General features: G+C 44.4%; 1 protein-coding gene across 1 annotated transcript; it reads right to left on the bottom strand.

The window, feature by feature from the left end:
- Nucleotides 1–14,692: 14,692 nt before the first annotated feature.
- LOC138770570 (olfactory receptor 5AR1-like) lies at nucleotides 14,693–15,640 on the bottom strand. Its single transcript, XM_069949675.1, has one exon. It carries the CDS (start codon nucleotides 15,638–15,640, stop codon nucleotides 14,693–14,695), a length of 948 nt encoding a protein of 315 aa, XP_069805776.1.
- Nucleotides 15,641–20,900: the final 5,260 nt, after the last annotated feature.

The following is a 20,900-nucleotide window of genomic DNA, read 5'->3' as shown; positions in this document are numbered from 1 at the left end:
GGAGCTGAATCTCTGTCTCTATTGCGGTGGCGCAGATCACTACCGGCAGAGATGTCCCCAACGTCCTCAGCGTCCGGGAAACGCTCGCACCTAGGTCCGGTAGGAGAGGCCTCCCTAGGTGTGAATGCCACCTCTCCAAGGTTGACTATACCCGTCTCCATTCAGACACCCTCAGGGCAAGTTTTCCAGACTACTGCCCTCATCGACTCTGGCTCTGCTGGCAGTTTCATCTCTGCTTCATTGGCCCAAAGATGGCGGCTACCCGTGATCCAGCTAGCCCAACCCCGATCTATCTCTTCGGTTACGGGGGAGATTCTTACCGAAACTGTGCACTGCCAGACGGCACCCCTAGCCCTCCAGGTGGGCGCCTTACATCAGGAGAGGATCTCCTTCTATGTCTTGAGCCATTCCTCTTCTAACATCCTGCTGGGTCTTCCTTGGCTGCAATTTCATGCCCCTAAGCTGGACTGGAGAACTGGGGAGGTTCTCAGCTGGGGCCAGGACTGTCATAACCGGTGTCTGAGATCTCCTCAACCCAAGTGCTCTACGAGGTCACCTGCTTATGTCAAGTCTCTAGCCGGACTACCGGAGGACTAGCAAGATTTTGTTGATGTTTTCTCGGCCAAGGAGGCGGACTCTCTACCACCTCATCGGGCCTATGATTGCCCTATAGACCTTCTTCCCGGGGCATCTCCTCCACGTGGTCGGGTATACCCTCTCTATGTGCCCGAGACTGAAGCCATGTCCTCCTACATCCGGGAGAACTTACAAAAGAGCTTCTTCCGTAAATCCACGTCTCCCGCTGGCGCTGGATTTTTCTTTGTCCAGAAGAAGGACGGTTCCCTTCGCCCATGCATAGACTACCGGGGCTTGAATAAGGTGACTGTTAAGAACCGCTATCCTCTTCCGCTTATTCCTGAACTATTCGACCGTCTCCGTGGAGCTAGGATCTTCTCCAAGCTGGATCTCAGGGGAGCGTATAACTTGATCCGTATTCGTAAAGGAGACGAATGGAAGACCGCTTTCAACACCAGAGATGGGCACTACGAATATCTGGTCATGCCATTCGGCCTATGCAATGCCCCAGCGGTCTTCCAGGAATTCGTGAACGATATCTTCCGAGACCTCCTCTATGTCTGCGTCATTGTCTATTTGGACGACATTTTGGTCTTCTCCCCGGATCAGCAGACTCATGTGGCACAAGTGCGTCAGGTCCTCCGAAGACTACGGGCCAATCATCTATACGCCAAGCTTGAGAAGTGTGTTTTCCATCAGCGCAGTCTTCCATTTCTTGGCTATATCGTCTCCGATCAAGGTCTACAAATGGATCCGGCCAAGCTCTCAGCTGTCCTCCAATGGCCACGCCCTGTGGGACTTAGAGCTATCCAACGTTTCCTTGGATTCGCCAACTATTATCGGCAATTCATGCCTCACTTCTCTACCCTGGTCGCACCCATCGTGGCTCTCACTAAAAAGAAGGCGGACCCCAGACGTTGGCCTCCAGAGGCCGAACAAGCCTTCAATAGCCTCAAGTCTGCCTTTGCCTCTGCTCCTGCCCTAGTCCGCCCGGATGTCTCCAGGCCGTTTTCTCTCGAGGTCGATGCTTCTTCTGTGGGCGCAGGAGCCGTTCTCTCGCAAAGGGACACATCAGGCAAGACCAGAACCTGCGGGTTCTTTTCTAAGACTTTCTCCCCTGCCGAGAGGAACTATACTATTGGGGACCGTGAACTCCTGACCATTAAGTTGGCACTGGAGGAGTGGCGTCATCTACTAGAGGGGGCTAAACACCCCGTTAACATCTACACGGACCACAAGAACCTCCTCTACCTTCAATCGGCTCAACGCCTCAATCCCCGGCAGGCCAGGTGGTCCCTCTTCTTCTCCCGGTTCGACTTTACCATCCATTTCCGTCCAGCCGAGAGGAATTTAAAGGCCGATGCATTATCCCGAGCATCCGATGTCATGGGGCAAGAGGAATCTCCTCGTCACATAATACCTCCCGACCGCCTAGTACCAGTTGCCACTTCTGCTCTGCAGAGACTCCCCCCCGGGAAGACTTATGTGCGCCCCGCGCTCCGTAAACGCATCTTGAAGTGGGGGCATTCCTCTTTGGTGGCCGGGCATCCAGGAGCTCAAAAGACTGGGCAATTGATCTCCCGTCACTACTGGTGGCCCAATCTCCTCCAGGATGTCAAGGATTTTGTGGCTTCCTGTGCAGTCTGTGCCAGGAATAAGTCTCCCCGTCAAAGACCTGCCGGCCTGCTTTTGCCCTTGCCAGTCCCGGACCATCCCTGGCACCACATTGGGATGGATTTCATCACAGACCTACCTCCATCTGCGGGCAATACAGTTATTTGGGTGGTGGCGGACCGCTTCTCTAAAATGGCTCACTTCGTGGCTCTTCCTGGCCTACCCTCTGCTCCTCGTCTGGCTCAGTTGTTCTTCCGACACATCTTCCGCCTGCATGGACTTCCTCTTCACATTGTGTCCGACCGAGGCTCTCAATTTGTCTCTAAGTTTTGGCGTGCCCTCTGCTCGCAGCTCCAAGTAAAGCTGGACTTCTCATCGGCCTACCATCCCCAGACCAACGGGCAAGTGGAGAGAGTCAATCAGATCCTGGGTAACTACCTACGGCATTTTGTGTCCAGCCGCCAAGACAACTGGTCCGATCTCCTTCCATGGGCGGAATTCTCCTATAACCATCTGGACTCGAGTTCCACAGGCAAGTCTCCTTTCTATGTGGTCTACGGGCATCATCCTCGTCCTCCTCTGCCTCTCTCTCCTTCCTCTGGGGTCCCAGCCGTGGAGGAGTTGTTATCTGACCTGCAGTCGATCTGGGAACAAACTCGACAGTCCTTACTCAAAGCCTCTGAACGCATGAAGGACCAGGCTGATAAGAAGAGGAGACCTGCCACGAATTTTCTTCCAGGTGACAAAGTCTGGCTCTCGGCCAAATATGTTCGACTCAAGATTCCCAGCTACAAGTTGGGTCCTCGATTCCTTGGTCCTTTGTCGGTGCTAAAACGCATCAACCCTGTCACCTACAAACTCCGCCTGCCCCCTACTATGCGGATTCCGAACGCCTTCCATGTCTCCCTCTTGAAGCCAGTGGTCCTCAACCGGTTCTCCGATAAGTCTCCGTTCTCTGTTCCACAAGCCGTCTCAGACGACGTCTACGTTGTTAAAGATATTCTGGCCATGAAAACTGTCAGAGGGAGACGATTCTTCCTGGTGGACTGGAGAGGATTTGGTCCTGAGGAGAGGTCCTGGGAACCCGAGGCTAACATCCTGGATAAAGATCTCATCAAGGGGTTCCTGCAGGCAAGAAAGAGGGGGAGGCCAAAGGGGGGGGGTACTGTCATGGCCGCGGCGGCGTCCCGTGCTCCGGGCCGCCGCCGCGACCGCCCTCTATCTCACGCAGCTGCCGGGGTCCCGGTGCAGGGACCCGGCGCTGCGGTCTGTTCGGCCCCGGGGGGCGCCTCACCTCGTCCCGCTCCGCTCTCAGTCTGTGCCGGCCGGCGCACGCGTCCCCGCCTCCTAGGGCGCGCGCGCGCCGGCTGTCTCAGATTTAAAGGGCCAGTCCGTCCCTAATTGGTAGTTGCACCCTATCACTCCCTATAAATCCCAGCATGCCCTGTCCCTTGTGTTGGAGCCTCTACATGCGTCCCATAGCGTTTGGCCCAGCTCCCTGTTGTTCCTGACCATAGTCCTTGTCCCTTGTTCCTGTCCTTAGTCCTTGTCCCTATCCTTGCCCGCTGCCTTCCCATTGTTCCTGAGTCCTGTCCGCCACCTGCGTGCTCGTCTGCTGTCCTCTGCCTGCTCGATCTCCTGCCTCCTTCTGCCACGCCTCGCCTGCCGTCACCAGCAACCAAGCCAGGGGTTGCGACCTGGGGGTCGCCTGCCGCAGCAAGTCCATCCCGCCTTGCGGCGGGCTCTGGTGAAAACCAGCGGCCCCTTAGACTCCGCTCCCTGGTGAGGTTAGTGCCATCGCTGGTGACGGTCCAGTGGATTCACTACTCCAGGCGTTACACTCTGCCACAACTTTATAAGTAGAATAAGTAAAATACTAGAGAGTGGAGAGAATACTTGCGCCCGTGTTTTGACTTCTTGTCTTTGCACCACCTATTTCCCCCCAGTGTTGAGTGACCCATCCTATGAGGGTAAGACAAGCCCCAGACTTTTTTTACCTGAGTTGAGCATAGTGGTCAGAGTTTTCTGGTTACACCCACGCTGCAAGACAGAGTACGTACGCTTTTAGCAACTTTGCTCTATCCAGATCAGTTCCTCTTGCTTCAGAATACTGTCCTGCACCTTTAGACTTGTTCTCTGTGTGGGCTGGGATGATCTCTAACTTTGTCCTCTTGAAGAGTGTTTAGCAATGCATAGTGTGTAGAAGTGCTGCTTTCAAGAAAAGAGTGTCCTTACTTCCCATGTGTGTCTGTAAACTAGACTACACTGGACTTGTCCTCTCTGTATGGGAACCAGGCTAAGACTCACTAAGTGTTAAGTGTGTGACTACACATCCTCTCCCCATGTGACAACCTCCTACAGGGTATGTAATACCTGCTGTGAGTGGTGGAGAACAGAGTGCAGAAGAAGAATAGAGATAGGTGGAGAAGAGAAAAGAGCTCTCATTGGTGCACAAATCACAAAACAATAACCCCTTGAGTACTACAGCTGTGCAATACATAGGTACAATACATACATATTAGCGACATCAAGTGGCAAAAATTAGATACTACTTCATTACCACTTTTACTTAGAGTACAGGCTTTTGCGAGGGGTGTATAAACTAGCAACACCCGTGGTGAGACATCGCTGCAGTAGAGGTTAGTCTATAGAGTGTGAGGGACAAGCCACAGATTCCTGCTGCAGTGATTAAAGCAGGCCCGGCTTAGGTCAGTGCCTTGACAGGGACTACACCTCTTCTTTTGCACAGAAATTAAAGGGTATACAAAAATCTTTATTATGTTCACATGATAGTTATAAAAAAGCAATTAAAATAATGTATGGGATAGAACACAGAGGTCAAAACCAGAGGGGGAGGAAAAAAATCACCATGGCATAATAATAATAAGAAGAAATAGATAAAGATGGAGTAACTATAATTGAAATGTAATGAAATACTACCATCTAGTGGTCAATAGGTGTATGGTACAGAGGAAGACTACTAATACAAAGAAGTCATACTTAAGTATAATACCTCCGAAAACTTATATACATCAAAAATATCGGAGAAACTGTATGTGACCCCAAAGAAATGATAAATAAGTATAACTTAAGCAGGTGGATGAAATAATCAACCCACTAAGCCAGAGGAAAGGAAAAATAGATTGACCAAACAGGGAATTACCTATACCACAGGACCAATGCTGATGTCTTACCCCCCGTCTAGCACAAAAGCCCGACGTACGTTTCGCTCACTTCATCAGAAGATAATGGACTCAATACATCTAGCACAGCTATATATACACACATAGACACAAATGCACACCTGTAATATATTAATTCACTTACACTACAAGCATGTAGATACCAGGCTCAAGTGTTGTAAAATGGCCGAGACGCCGGAAGAGGAGGAGTCAACCGGACCCATACCCAATGATTTATATGAGGGGAAGAAAGAAGGCATGCCAATACTAATCTCATACCTTCTTTCTTCCCCTCATATAAATCATTGGGTATGGGTCCGGTTGACTCCTCCTCTTCCGGCGTCTCGGCCATTTTACAACACTTGAGCCTGGTATCTACATGCTTGTAGTGTAAGTGAATTAATATATTACAGGTGTGCATTTGTGTCTATGTGTGTATATATAGCTGTGCTAGATGTATTGAGTCCATTATCTCCTGATGAAGTGAGCGAAACGTACGTCGGGCTTTTGTGCTAGACGGGGGGTAAGACATCAGCATTGGTCCTGTGGTATAGGTAATTCCCTGTTTGGTCAATCTATTTTTCCTTTCCTCTGGCTTAGTGGGTTGATTATTTCATCCACCTGCTTAAGTTATACTTATTTATCATTTCTTTGGGGTCACATACAGTTTCCCTGATATTTTTGATGTATATAAGTTTTCGGAGGTATTATACTTAAGTATGACTTCTTTGTATTAGTAGTCTTCCTCTGTACCATACACCTATTGACCACTAGATGGTAGTATTTCATTACATTTCAATTATAGTTACTCCATCTTTATCTATTTCTTCTTCTTATTATTATTATGCCATGCTGATGTTTTCCTCCCCCTCTGGTTTTGACCTCTGTGTTCTATCCCATACATTATTTTAATTGCTTTTTTATAACTATCATGTGAACATAATAAAGATTTTTGTATACCCTTTAATTTCTGTGCAATTTCTTTGGTTTTTGTTTGGTACTTCGTTGCACTTAGTATTTATTAGGCAGGACTTTGTAGGTTGTCTAAGCTAGGATCAAGTAACTAGCAAGATGCAGATACTGTTCTTATATTTTTTATATTGCACTAAGTATTTTCACTAAAGTTAACCACTGTTTAAGTCTGGACCAGAGCCCACCAGCTGCACACAACACCTGCATTAGCACCCCAGGCCAAGGCACTTTTGCTGACCAGCGCTGAAACTCCCTTGCCCCCCACTTACAAAATGGGGAGGCCTAAGTCGCAATCATCGTATTTGGGAGACAATGTGCAGCTGTTTGACATTGGGTGCGCATGTAGTTTTTCCCACATGCAATGATCGCGTCTTAGCCTGCCCCTACCGACGTGGAATCTCAGAAAGTGAGTGCTTGGTAGTAGAAGGCTTCAGCAGGTAGCAGGCCAGCTGGTGACATTAGCAGGTGCCAGTTTAAAGTGACACTGTCACCTCCTTTTTGCATTCTGACATCTCTACACAGGTGTAAAGGGTAAATTTAGCGGTTTTCATACCTTATTTTAGAGCATACGTCATGGTGCTTGTTTAAGTAAAAAGTAATCTTTTATCAACTGCAGATTGTGTTAAGTGGGCACAGTTGGCCCCGCCCCCTCGTTGGCCATTGGAACAGGCTGGCCAAAAGGGCTAGACCCCACCCCCTTTACATCGGCCATCTAATGGGCGTCAAGGTGGCGGGGCCAACTGTGCAGTTGTGGGCAGGGCTAAGTGGCGCTAATACCGTGAGGCCACGCCCATTTAATACAATCTGCAGTTGATAAAAGGACACTTTTTAATTGAACAAGCACTATGACGTATGATATTAAATAAGGTATGAACACCTTTAAATTTACCCTTTACACCTGTGTAGAGATGTCAGAATGCACAAAGGGGGTGACAGTGTCACTTTAAGCCTGATATATTGTATATGCAGTTTTATCGTTCAGTTTCGCTTGGATAAAAGTTTTGTAGGCTAGCAGGTGGCATTAGAAGATGACAATTGAAGCCTGCTAAATACAAAAGCCTAAACAGTTGTATCAGCTTTGCTCGGGTAACATCTTTTTGGCCAGTAGGTGGCAGATAAAGCCAGCTAGATAAGAAAGCCTATGCTGTTGTATTGGTAATTGTTTAGTTTAGCTTAGGTCATATCTTTGTAGGCCAATAGGTAGCAGTAAAAACCTGCTAAATTCAAAATCCTAGGCAGAGGACTGCCAGACGCCCTGTTAACTTTCTTTCTTCTGTACTTTTTTTGTTTTTGTAATTTTTGTATATTTTGTTCCATCGGGGCATGTTTCAACGAAATATATAAGAATTTGAACGAAAGAATTTGACAGCTTTATTCAAGACACATTAAAAGTCAGGCGGTGAGGAGTATTTTTTCGTTCTAAGCCTACAATAATTCATTTAAACTTTTATACTGCCACCTACAGGCCAATACTGGATTTACACTTAATGACTTTTGTTAGCAGCATCCTGACGTGTTAAATCAGGACATTGATGCGTCAGGGATCATGTTGAAAGTGGATACATCTGTAGTTTAGTTTTGCTAGGGTAATATCTTGTAGGCCAGTAGTAGCAGTCTGCTAAGTAGGAAAGCCTAAGCAATTGTATAGCTCAGTCTGCTATATTGGAGATTTTAGTATTTTAGAGAAAATAGTTCCCGATATAGGTATATAAGAAACAATTATTGTCAAGCCTTGATCTCTCCTATAACCACCAAATAGTGACCGACTGTGCCAATATCATATTAATAAAATCCAGTATAACAAGATCAATATTACCAGAAAGACCCGCTCTGTGCCCTTATATATTAGATAGCCCCCTCTGTGTCCCCATATAGTAGTTACACCCTCTGTGTGTCCCCGTATAGTAGATAGGCCCCCTCTGTGTCCTCACATAATATAAGTGTCCTTTGTGCCCCCATATAGTAGTTAGGTCTATCTGTGCATGTAGGCCCCCATTGTAGATTTCCCCATAGGTTGTCTCTCATTACAGGTAATCCCACCCCAACAGGGAACATCTCCCTGTAAGTAATCACCTGCTGCTAGTTGGCCATCCAGTAGGTAGTATCCCCCATGTAGGCATACTCTTGAAGGTATTCCCCCTTGTAGTTACCCTTACCCAATAGGTAGTATCCTGCATGTAGTAGGCATCCCTCTGTTAGTAATCCTTCCATGGTAGTTAGCCCCACCCAATAGATGGCAGTTAGTCCCCACCCAATAGGTAGTATCCTCCATGTGACCTAGTTTAGTAACTGCCAGATGACTGAATCTATGCAATGTGCTAAGACTGACTGTGCTAAGACTCAAAAGACTTTAAAACACAAAATATTGCCACTTCACCAAAGTAATTACTTACTTCACCAAAGTACTTACAAATATGTTAGGAATCACATAGGCCAATGATGATGAAACCCAAAATCTACTAATTTATTGTGAAGTGCCAACATGGCAATCCCGAGGACTACGTCAAATTCAATGGACTACATTTGTAATCTGTGGATTTTTTTTTATAAACTGGTCAATAAGGGGTGTTCTTATTTCAATAATAAATTATGACTCCTTACTTATTACTCACTTTACACTTAGCAGTGGAAACTGCCTGAAGGACGGCATCCCTTAATAAGCTTAGGCTTAGGGTTGGCCTGTAAAATGGCTATCACTAACTTCAGAATAAAGTAAGAGCCGGGTAACAGCAGACCCATAGCATTAAAAAAAATGTCTGAGGTGGTAGCAGGCTGGTATTAAATGTCTCTTTCCCTCCCGGTACTACTAGGCTGATGCTGGTTTTTTTTCCTGGCTGGTTATTTTATTAAAAAAGTGGGGGGTCCTACACACTTTTTTTAAAATTATGATTTTAAAAAAGTGTGTAGGACTCAATTATGTTTTATAACAGGCCAGTTAGAAAACCAAACAGCAGCAGCCTAGTAGTACCAGGATGGCAAGGGCCATTTGCTTTGTCCCCTCCTAGCTTAATACCAGCTTGCTACTGCACTATTTATTTTTTACGCTCAGGGTCTGCTGGAACATGGCTCATCCTGGTTTTCCTGTGGCGGTGGGTACTGGGGTAATAATTCAGGGGTTATTTTACAGGCTAATACTAAGCCCTCAGATGGTTTCCACTACTAACCCTGTAAAGTGCATAAGCCCCCCTCCCAAAAAAAAACAAAAAACACTGCATTGATACATTTTTAATAAAATGAGAAAACCCCCACACCCCTCTTTAACCATTTTATTGATAGAAGCTATCCATCATTCATCTATGTAGTCCACAGAATCGGACATAGTCCATAGGATATCAGTATCAGTGAATGAGTTTACTCTTCCCTGCTGCACTAATGGCTGTGAATAGTGTCTGGGTTTGTGAACTCCAGGAGAGTGCGGAGCTTTAACTGTTCGGGAGCTTACAGCTTCATAACGAATTATGATGCAGCGAGTTCCGTCCATTTAGTCTCTGACATACAGTGTACTTAGGGAACGTATAACTCAAACATGTGAATGCGGCCTAACACTCCTGGCCCCTGGGCTAAGCCTTCGGCACCCCTCCTCGCTCATGGGCTAAGCCTTCTGCTTAGCCCAGCTGGGCTTTATAGCTCAGGAGCACAAGTTTTCTACTCTTTAATGGGAAACCCTGTACAGAGCAGGGACTCCCATCATTATGCACCACTGTGTATTGCAGGGCCCTAGACATCATTACTTACCTGAGGTTCCAGTTGCTGGGTGACCTCCTGCCTCCTCAATGCAGTGCCTGCATAAGGGAGCAGAGGTGGCAACTTGTAAGTGTACGCTAACAGTTTTCAGGTATATGTGCAAATTAGGGATGAGCGAACTTTTCAAAAGTTCGGTTCGGTTCGATCCGGCGAACTTTCGTGAAGTTCGGATTGGTCTGAACCGAACCCAAAACGAACCTTGCTCTAACGGCTGAATAATTGCAGCTACAATAGTGGGAGTGTGATAGGGTATAGTTTCGTTTAGTTGCAGTTGATATTACAATGAAAAAAGTGGGGGGAAAAAAGTGCAAAAATAATTAGAAAAAAAATAAAAATAATAATAATACTAATAGCAATAATATTAATAAAATATAGTGAATAAAAGTGCCAAAATAGTGACAAAAAATATTGAAAAAAAAAGTTTACAAGGAGGATGCGGCAGCACTTAATTGCACCCAGGCCAGTATTGTTGAGAAGAGACAAGTCGAGGAACAGGAGGAGGCAGCAGTTGATCAACAATACTGTTGTTCTCAACAATACTGGCCTGAGAAGCGAGCAATCTACTGCTGCCTCCTCCTGTTCCTCGACTTGTCTCTTCTCAACAATACTGTCCTGAGAGGCGAGCAATCAACTGCTACCTCCTCCTGCTGCTCAACTTGTCTCTTCTCAACAATACTGGCCTGAGAAACGAGCAGAGACAAGTTGAGCAGCAGGAGGAGGCAGCAGTTGATTGCTCGCCTCTCAGGTCAGTATTGTTGAGAAGAGACAAGTTGAGCAGCAGGAGGAGGCAGCAGTTGATTGATTCCAGTCCAGTAATATTGAGGAGAGGCTACATGAGGAGGAGGCAGCAGTTGATCGATTCAAGGCCAGTTTTATAGAGGAGAGGCTAATTAAGGAGGAGACAGCAGTTGATTGATTCAAGGCCAGTATTATCGAGGAGAGGCTACTTGAGGAGGAGGCAGCAGTTGATCGATTCAAGGCCAGTATTATGGAGGAGAGGCTAATTGAGGAGGATGAGGCAGCAGTTTATTGATTTACGGCCAGTATTATCGAGGATAGGCTACTTGAGGATGAGGCAGCAGTTGATTGATTCCAGGCCAGTGTTATCAAGGAGAGGCTAATTGAGGATGAGGCAGCAGTTGATCGATTCAAGGCCAGTATTATCGAGGAGAGGCTACTTGAGGAGGAGGCAGCAGTTGATTGATTCAAGGCCAGTATTATCGAGGAGAGGCTACTTGAGAAGGAGGAGGCAGCAGTTGATTGATTCAAGGCCAGTATTATCGAGGAGAGGCAACTTGAGGAGGAGGAGGCAGCAGTTGATTCAAGGCCAGTATTATCGAGGAGAGGCTACTTGAGGAGGAGGCAGCAGTTGATCGATTCAAGGCCAGTATTATCGAGGAGAGGCTACTTGAGGATGAGGCAGCAGCAGTTGATTGATTCAAGGCCAGTATTATCGAGGAGAGGCTACTTGAGGAGGAGGCAGCAGTTGATTGATTCCAGGCCAGTATTATCGAGGAGAGGCTACTTGAGGAGGAGGCAGCAGTTGATTGATTCCAGGCCAGTATTATCGAGGAGAGGCTAATTAAGGAGGAGACAGCAGTTGATTGATTCAAGGCCAGTATTATCGAGGAGAGGCTACTTGAGGAGGAGGCAGCAGTTGATCGATTCAAGGCCAGTATTATGGAGGAGAGGCTAATTGAGGAGGATGAGGCAGCAGTTTATTGATTTACGGCCAGTATTATCGAGGATAGGCTACTTGAGGATGAGGCAGCAGTTGATTGATTCCAGGCCAGTATTATCAAGGAGAGGCTAATTGAGGATGAGGCAGCACTTGATCGATTCAAGGCCAGTATTATCGAGGAGAAGCTACTTGAGGAGGAGGAGGCAGCAGTTGATTGATTCAAGGCCAGTATTATCGAGGAGAGGCTACTTGAGAAGGAGGAGGCAGCAGTTGATTGATTCAAGGCCAGTATTATCGAGGAGAGGCTACTTGAGGAGGAGGAGGCAGCAGTTGATTGATTCAAGGCCAGTATTATCGAGGAGAGGCTACTTGAGGAGGAGGCAGCAGTTGATCGATTCAAGGCCAGTATTATCGAGGAGAGGGTACTTGAGGAGGATGAGGCAGCAGCAGTTGATTGATTCAAGGCCAGTATTATCGAGGAGAGGCTACTTGAGGAGGAGGCAGCAGTTGATTGATTCCAGGCCAGTATTATCGAGGAGAGGCTACTTGAGGAGGATGAGGCAGCAGTTGATTGATTCAAGGCCAGTATTATTGAGGAGACGCTACTTGAGGAGAAGGAGGAGGCAGCAGTTGATTGATTCAATGTCAGTATTATTAAAAACAGACCAGTTGAGGAGCAGAAGAAGGCAGCAGTTGATGGCTCTCAGGCCAGTATTGTTAAAAACAGACAAGTTGAGATGGCAGCTTCCGCAGCTCTTAATTCCACCCAGTATGTTTCCAAATAGACAATTGACGGTGGGGGCATTAGTAGGAGTAGTATTCTTTTGGACCCAGAAGGACCTAGTACAGACAACTGAAGTTTGAAGCTAAGGATATGCACGTTTGTAAAAATCATTCTTTATACATGACAACATGTTGATGTAGAGTTCAGCACAGGACAGTCAACGTTAAGAAAAAAACCCTCTAACATTACACCTAGTCAAGCAGGATACGGATATGGTAAAATAGAAAGAGAACCTCACCCACAGAATCCATGAGGTGAAGAAAGGACATTTAAAAAGGCACAGATTCAAGAAGGCTTTACCCCAGTTCCATTATGCAAAAAGACGTGTCCAATTTTCATTAAATTGACACCTCACTGGCACTTGCTTTACAAATTGACGCAACTACTCTGCTGTCAAACCTGTTTAATCTGGGCCTATGGCTGTTGGCGATACACATATATATTTTTTTTTTCATGACACATGCTTGAGAAAAGTCTTGATTGAAAGACTGAAATGTCGCATACCCTGTTCATGGATTGAATAAACCTCTGTTCACTTTTTTCATCACATTTGAGTGCTGCAGCAGTATTTGATTTATACATTGAACACCGGGTGATCTCCGGCGTGCAGTTGGCACCCACCAACCTCTATGAGTGCCGCGTCAATATTATGTTTTGACTTTTTATCTACTTGTTTGCCTATCTATCTATGTGCTTTCCCCCCCTAACTAGCACGGAGCTCCTCTCCCTCTGCAGTCTAGACACACAATGAGAAAGAGCATGGACGCTCCGGCACTTCCTGTTCCTGTAGTGACGTTACACACCTTGATATTCACATAATAACAGGATAAAAGGGATTATAGGAGTAATAATTCCTTATATCCTCTTCCATTCTGTGAAAACAATACATTTTTGCGACGCCGTTGCGGTTTTAACGAACTTCGTAACAAACTTTTTGAAAGTTCGGTTCGGTACCGAACCAAACTTTTTGCAAAGTTCGTAATAAATCTGGTTTGTAATGGTTCGGTTCGCTCATCCCTAGTGCAAATGCATATACACCTGAAAGGAGCAAACTATGGTGTGCGCACCAGCACGGAGGGCTCTGCATGCTACCTGTGTCTGAACATAGCAGTTGCACTTTTTACATGTTTCTGTTCTGTTTCGAAGATTTAAAGGAAAAATAACCAGATGTCTAATATGGATAAAGCAAGTCCTTAAATAAAACAGTCAGAAAAAGCGTGTGTAATGAGTGTCTGATCTAGTAAAATATAACAATATTATTCTAGCAGGGTGAACAGGGTAAATGAGAAGAGGGAAAAAAAAACAAGGATTGCATATTTTGTGTCACATTAGCTGTAAGAAAATAAAATAAAAAAAAATCATCAACACAAATATTATACTAATAAAAAATAGAATCCGCATAAGGGGACTAATATGAGGGTATAGAGTTGGGGGGAAATAAAGATATAGGGTTTGTAAAATAGATTAGTAGCTGGGAAAAGTTCTCATGTTGACCCAGGCCAGATGGAGAAAAAAAGGAAAAGTGAGCAACTCCCATAAGAGAAGATGCTCCCCATGTCTCATTTAGCAAGGATGTCCCCTGTAAGTCACTGGATGTAACTCCACTGTAATAACTCATATAGTCTGCAGAGCCTTTGTAGAGCTGGTATCTGCCTCTTGTATACTAGTATTATCAGTAATGTTGGTGTTGGTATACTGAATAGGGTCAGTAAGAATATGGTGGTAATATGCATTGTGATAATATTTCTTTCTTGTATACTGGTACTATTGGTCTCGTTATACTGAACGTAGTCAGTAACAATGTAGTGACAATATGTTTGGTAATAATATTCACTCCTTACACACTGGCTTTATTTGACAGCTGTATTCCTATTGTATTTGAGTATACAGTAGTATAATGCATGGAAAATAGTCTTATCTGTGTTAAAATAGATACAGTAAGTGTTATGGCTGAAGGGTGGGCCCCAAGGAATGATTTTCTGTGGTGGGCCCAGGGTACTCCAGGCCAACACTGAACCCCCTTTTTTTTTTTTACCTTCGGCCACAAGAACTATTGATATACTGCCACAAATGGAGTTTTAATTAGTATGACACCCTTTTTTTGCCCCATTTACTGTTTACCTGAATGTGTTCTATAGTCTAGGGTGTCAGTTGCTTGTTTTTTTGTTTTATTATATTTGCCACTATACATTTCTTAACATCCTTATTTCGGATACTGTAGATGATGGGATTCAACATTGGAGTGACCACTGTATAGAGAATGGATATGGTCTTGTCTATCTCCAGAGAGTGAGAAGATCGAGGCTGAAGATAGATAGACATGAGGGTTCCATAATAGAGAGTAACAACAGTGAGGTGGGAAGTGCACGTTGAAAACACTACATATCTTGCTTGTGAAGATCGGATCCTCAAAATGTTGGAGATTATATAAATATAGGAAATCAAGGTCAAGAGAAATGAACATAAAACAAGTATCCCAGCGGCTACATACATTGCTACTTCATTAAGCCAAGGATCTTTGCAGGACAGTCTTAAGAATGGAGGCACTTCACAAAAGAAATTGTTGATGTGATGAGTCTTGCAAAAGGGAAGTCTCCAGGTGAGCGACACTTGTATACAGGAGTTTATTAAACCACCAATCCATGGTACTAGAGCTAAGGTAATGCAAAACCTCATGTTCATAATACTGCTATAGTGCAACGGTCTACAAATGGCTACAAACCTATCGTAAGCCATGACAGCAAGTAAGATACATTCTGCTACTCCAAGTTCTAAAGAGAAGAACATCTGGAAAATGCAGCCACCTACTGAAATACTCTTGTCTGTGGATAGAGTGTTAGTAAGTAGTACCGGAACTATGGTGGAGGAAAAACAAATGTCGATGAAAGCAAGATTACTCAGAAAGAAGTACATAGGAGTGTGTAGTACTGAACTCATCCTCACTGTGATAAGAAGAAGACTATTCCCTGCCAATGTAATAATATACATTAACAGAAACACAAGGAACCCTATAACCTGGAGGTGAGGGACAATGGATAACCCAAGCAGGGTAAACCAACCTTGAAGAGTTTGATTGGAATTCATCATTGAATTATCCAGAACCTTCAACAAAGAACAAGGTTGTAATTACTTTAACTGAATTTAGGAATACAAAAAAAAATATATATATTTTTTTTATAACTGGACTAGTAGTAACAATCAATAATATTACCGCATTCACATTGTAAGTAACATCAGAAAAATTTTATCAGCATTTTGTACCATTTCCTACAGTTCCTAAGATCCTATTTGAGCCCAGAGATCCAGTTCCAGTTCCTAGTAATATTGCTGGTTTCTAGACTTCTTCAATTTTTTGAGCAGGGTGTAGGGCAATAATGAACATTCTTAGCAGATATATATATATATACACTCACCGGCCACTTTATTAGGTACACCATGCTAGTAACGGGTTGGACCCCCTTTTGCCTTCAGAACTGCCTCAATTCTTCGTGGCATAGATACAACAAGGTGCTGGAAGCATTCCTCAGAGATTTTGGTCCATATTGACATGATGGCATCACACAGTTGCTGCAGATTTGTCGGCTGCACATCCATGATGCAAATCTCCCGTTCCACCACATCCCAAAGATGCTCTATTGGATTGAGATCTGGTGACTGTGGAGGCCATTTGAGTACAGTGAACTCATTGTCATGTTCAAGAAACTAGTCTGAGATGATTCTAGCTTTATGACATGGCGCATTATCCTGCTGAAAGTAGCCATCAGATGTTGGGTACATTGTGGTCATAAAGGGATGGACATGGTCAGCAACAATACTCAGGTAGGCTGTGGCGTTGCAACGATGCTCAATTGGTACCAAGGGGCCCAAAGAGTGCCAAGAAAATATTCCCCACACCATGACACCACCACCACCAGCCTGAACCGTTGATACAAGGCAGGATGGATCCATGCTTTCATGTTGTTGACGCCAAATTCTGACCCTACCATCCGAATGTCGCAGCAGAAATCGAGACTCATCAGACCAGGCAACGTTTTTCCAATCTTCTACTGTCCAATTTCGATGAGCTTGTGCAAATTGTAGCCTCAGTTTCCTGTTCTTAGCTGAAAGGAGTGGCACCTGGTGTGGTCTTCTGCTGCTGTAGCCCATCTGCCTCAAAGTTGGACGTACTGTGCGTTCAGAGATGCTCTTCTGCCTACCTTGGTTGTAACGGTTGGCTATTTGAGTCACTGTTGCCTTTCTATCAGCTCGAACCAGTCTGCCCATTCTCCTCTGACCTCTGGCATCAACAAGGCATTTCCGCCCACAGAACTGCCGCTCACTGGATGTTTTTTCTTTTTCGGACCATTCTCTGTAAATCCTAGAGATGGTTGTGCGTGAAAATCCCAGTAGATCAGCAGTTTCTGAAATACTCAGACCAGCCCTTCTGGCACCAACAACCATGCCACGTTCAAAGGCACTCAAATCACCTTTCTTCCCCATACTGATGCTCGGTTTGAACTGCAGGAGATTGTCTTGACCATGTCTACATGCCTAAATGCACTGAGTTGCCGCCATGTGATTGGCTGATTAGAAATTAAGTGGTAACGTGCAGTTGGACAGGTGTACCTAATAAAGTGGGCGGTGAGTGTGTATATATATATATATATATATATATATGGGATGGTCCGAACCGAGTTCGGTTCGTGTTCGTACGAACCCGAACCCTCGGTAATGATTCCCGCTGTCAGCCCGTGGTAATCTGTTGATCATCGTTTTCTGTCGTTTGCACAATAAAGAACCAAAAAGAAGTCGTTTGGTGAGTGCCACTTTTTCTATAATATGTGTGAACACTTATTTTATTATTTACCTATCTGAATGTGAAGTCTGTGCAGTTGTATTGGACTCATTTATTTATTATTTCCCAAAAATGTAAAAATTGTTCAAAAATTGTGTGCACCAATTGACCCCGTGGAAAATTTACTCCTGTTTAAAGGCCCTATTACACGAAACTAAATAAGATTCAGGAGAAAAGTGAGCTCAAGACCAAGAGGACACAGTGAGAGATTAGTAAGAAATCTGAATCAATGTGAGAAAATATTACTGTACTAAAAGAGTAGTAAATGCTTGGAACAAACTTTCAGCGGATGTGGTAGGTAAATCTACAATAAATGAATGTAAACCTGCCTGAGATAAATATATATCTATCCTAAGATAATAAGAAGAGAAATACTAAAAGGGCAAACAAGATGGACCCAGTGATATTTTTCTGCCAACAATCTTCTGTTTCTAATAAAAAACAATATAAGGGAGTTCTTTTACACCACATGGGGTGGCTATAGTAATTTATTACATACTCGTATTTTAACTGATCTGGTTATTATTCTTCAAAGTGACAATTTTATCTCAAAAAATAAAAAAAGAGATATAATTGTCAGGTAATTTTTTTCCATAGAAAATTAGTAGTGGTGCTGACTGTACCTTTATGTCTTTGTTCTTTCATGCTTGCATGCTTTCTTCTTCTTCATTGATGGTGTGGCTTTCTCTCTGTAAAGACACAGAAAAGAAACAGTAACACATCAGTGGTATTTATTAGGTCTTTCAATTTTTTTTCTTCTCTATGTAAATGAGTCTTTGGAGAATTTATACATTATTACTGAATGCTAAGTTCTGAAAGTTATTAATACAAATTATATATCTCCTATCATCCAATTATCTTCTTTTATACTCATAAGAGTTTGAAAACTTTTTAGTATTTCTATATGTCAATATATTTTTTAATCATTTTGTATTAATAGGGTAATACAAATTTGAGGACATTATAGAGGAGGGGCCACCACTCCTAGTAGTTTTCTTTCATGGCTTGTAAGAACTAAATGGGGGGGGGGCATTTGCCAATCCGACAGATTAGTATTCATTTGGTTGATTTGATTATAAATAAGGGCAGGAAAATGAATGGCCCATCTGGCCACCTTCATCTGATATTACTGCAGTTACAAGATCTTGACCTGTGGTAATACAGTATGTATCTCTGCTGGGTCCTAATACTTATTGCCCATGTTGTCCAGGTCATGCTCCTGTTCCCCAATGCTGCCCTTTCCTCTCCTTTGCTGTATTTTGTATTGGTCCCAGGGCTGCCCATCTCAGCTGGCATCCTCGTGTCTCTTGGCATCTGCTTCTTCCTTTTGATTTCTGTTGCAGTGACACCTCTGGCCATTAGGATGCATGGTGTTTCCTTCCATTGGGGGCAGGCCTCCAATGCTTCAGCCCAGGCCGGTGCCCAGTACATTCGATAGACCGGTGCAGTGTGCGGGAATCGGGCCGTAGTTAAATAAAAAGAACCGCGGCACCTGCTTCCTCGCGCAGGCGCCATTCTAGTGATATGCTGCACTTAAAGCAAATATACCTGCTAGTACATTCGCTTTAAGGGGGTAAAGTTGTAGGTAGCTTTACAAAAACCTTTGATGAAAACAGACTTCTTAAATAGCAATTTTTGTTCTATTATTGTTTGTTATACTCCCTGTGTACCAGTCATAATATTATTTTTTTCGTTAAAAAAACTTACAAGCAGTGTCTTACAAGCAATAACTTACAAGCAGTGAGGTCAGCCTCGCTAGTGAGGTGGCCCCTAGTTGATGTTATAGCATAGTGATTAGCTAACTTCCTGACTTTTTATTTTTTTGGAAGCTTTTGCTTGAATTAGCCATGGGATTAAATCAACTACGGATCAATCATTGATAGGTGGTTTCTCTATCTGTAGAACCGTTATCCCAGGCATAGACAAGGTTTTCCCAGGTGACAGTTACGCTTCTCCCTCCAACTCCAACTATTGGAAGACTAGAATACCCCTTAGAAGGGCCCTGGCCTTGGGCCAGGCCCAGGTGTAGGCCATAGCAGGGACTCTGGGTCTTCTTTCTGTCTCTCTCCACCATCCACTAAAGAAGACTCTTCCACCAGAAACTAACTATCCTATATAGGGGTGACTGGGACTTGCCTCCTATTGGTGGGAAATAGTGCTAGAAGGGGTAAAATGTGAGAGTGTGATTGGTAAGTGTGGGGCACTTAAGCCACTGAATTGACAACAGATAAACAGTGAACAAAGTTAACCCTTTAGACCTTTAGCTGTGCAGTAAGAAAAGGGGAGAGTGAGACACCAAGTGGTGATAGTGCGGAAAGGCAACTATTATCCCAGAGCGTGACACCTGACAGAGATACCTTTTGACAGGTGGAATAAGGGCATAATGGCACACCTGTACTGGGACACTACTGCGGCTGCGGCTGCTGGTGTGTTTTTTTTTCCCTTTGAGAACCTCAGTTGTGGCCAGTACAGGGTCTGGAATGAGAGTCAGCTGGTCTACTGCCTAGGTCTACTGTTTCGGGACATTTATTTATTGCAAAAAAGTCATTAGATTTAACCTTTTCACTGCCCTCCTGCATGTACCAGTAATCTCTGCAGGATGGTAGTGTAAGGGTTAAATATAGTGACTTTTTATACTGCACTAAATATATGTCACTGATAAGGAAACCTGGGAAGCCAGAGAGGGGAGAGTGTAGGAAAGGCCCACTATGTGCCCTGTATTAGGGCTGTTCACATCAAATGTCAGCATTGGAAGAGCTGACACTCAAACATACCTCCTCCGGTATCTAGAAACACTTCTCTGTTTATTCAGCTTGGGTCCCCCTTAGTCAGATGCCATCTCACAGGTGACGTTGGTTTATAGTTGTTCATATTTGCTTTATCCTCCATCCCGCCAAGGCGCCACTGTCCCCTAATGTACTATGCAACCATGCCCAAATGATCTACACCACTTTCCCTTAATGATGTACCCCCATGCCCAAATTAACTATACCACTGCACCCTCTAATGTACTATGCTACTGTCTGCAAATTATTGTTTCCCAATCTGTGCCCTCCAGATTTTGCAAAAACTACAACCCCCATCATGAACAGTCAGCACAACTTGATGGGGTTGTAGTTCTGCAAGCTAAAGAGTCCACTGTTGCAAAACTACAAACCCCATCATGATTTAACAGCATGACATGATGGGGGCTGTTGTTCAGCAACCTAAAGAGCCACAGATTGCCCTCCCCTGTGTCCAGTGTACCCAATGTATGCCAGCAGTTGCAAAAGACAAGCCAGTAAATAAACAAGGGAGTTCAGAGCTGTGCGGCTGTGTCATTACAGCGCCGTGGCGATTCAAACTGTTTCCCCGCTTCCGGCGTGATACATGATAAAGTGCAGGGAAACAGTCCAGGACAGACATTCACCGCCTGAGTCGTCCGTGATTTACGAAGCAAAAACGAAATGCAACCTAAAAGAACACAGTTTTTCGCTCAGTATTTTGGTCAGCATTTTTTTCAACCAAAACCAG

The sequence above is a fragment of the Dendropsophus ebraccatus genome, chromosome 13 (genome assembly GCF_027789765.1).
Source record: "Dendropsophus ebraccatus isolate aDenEbr1 chromosome 13, aDenEbr1.pat, whole genome shotgun sequence".
Classification (NCBI taxonomy): domain Eukaryota; kingdom Metazoa; phylum Chordata; class Amphibia; order Anura; family Hylidae; genus Dendropsophus; species Dendropsophus ebraccatus.
Note: the sequence above shows the minus strand (reverse complement) of the source record. Positions and strands in the feature narration are given on the sequence as shown.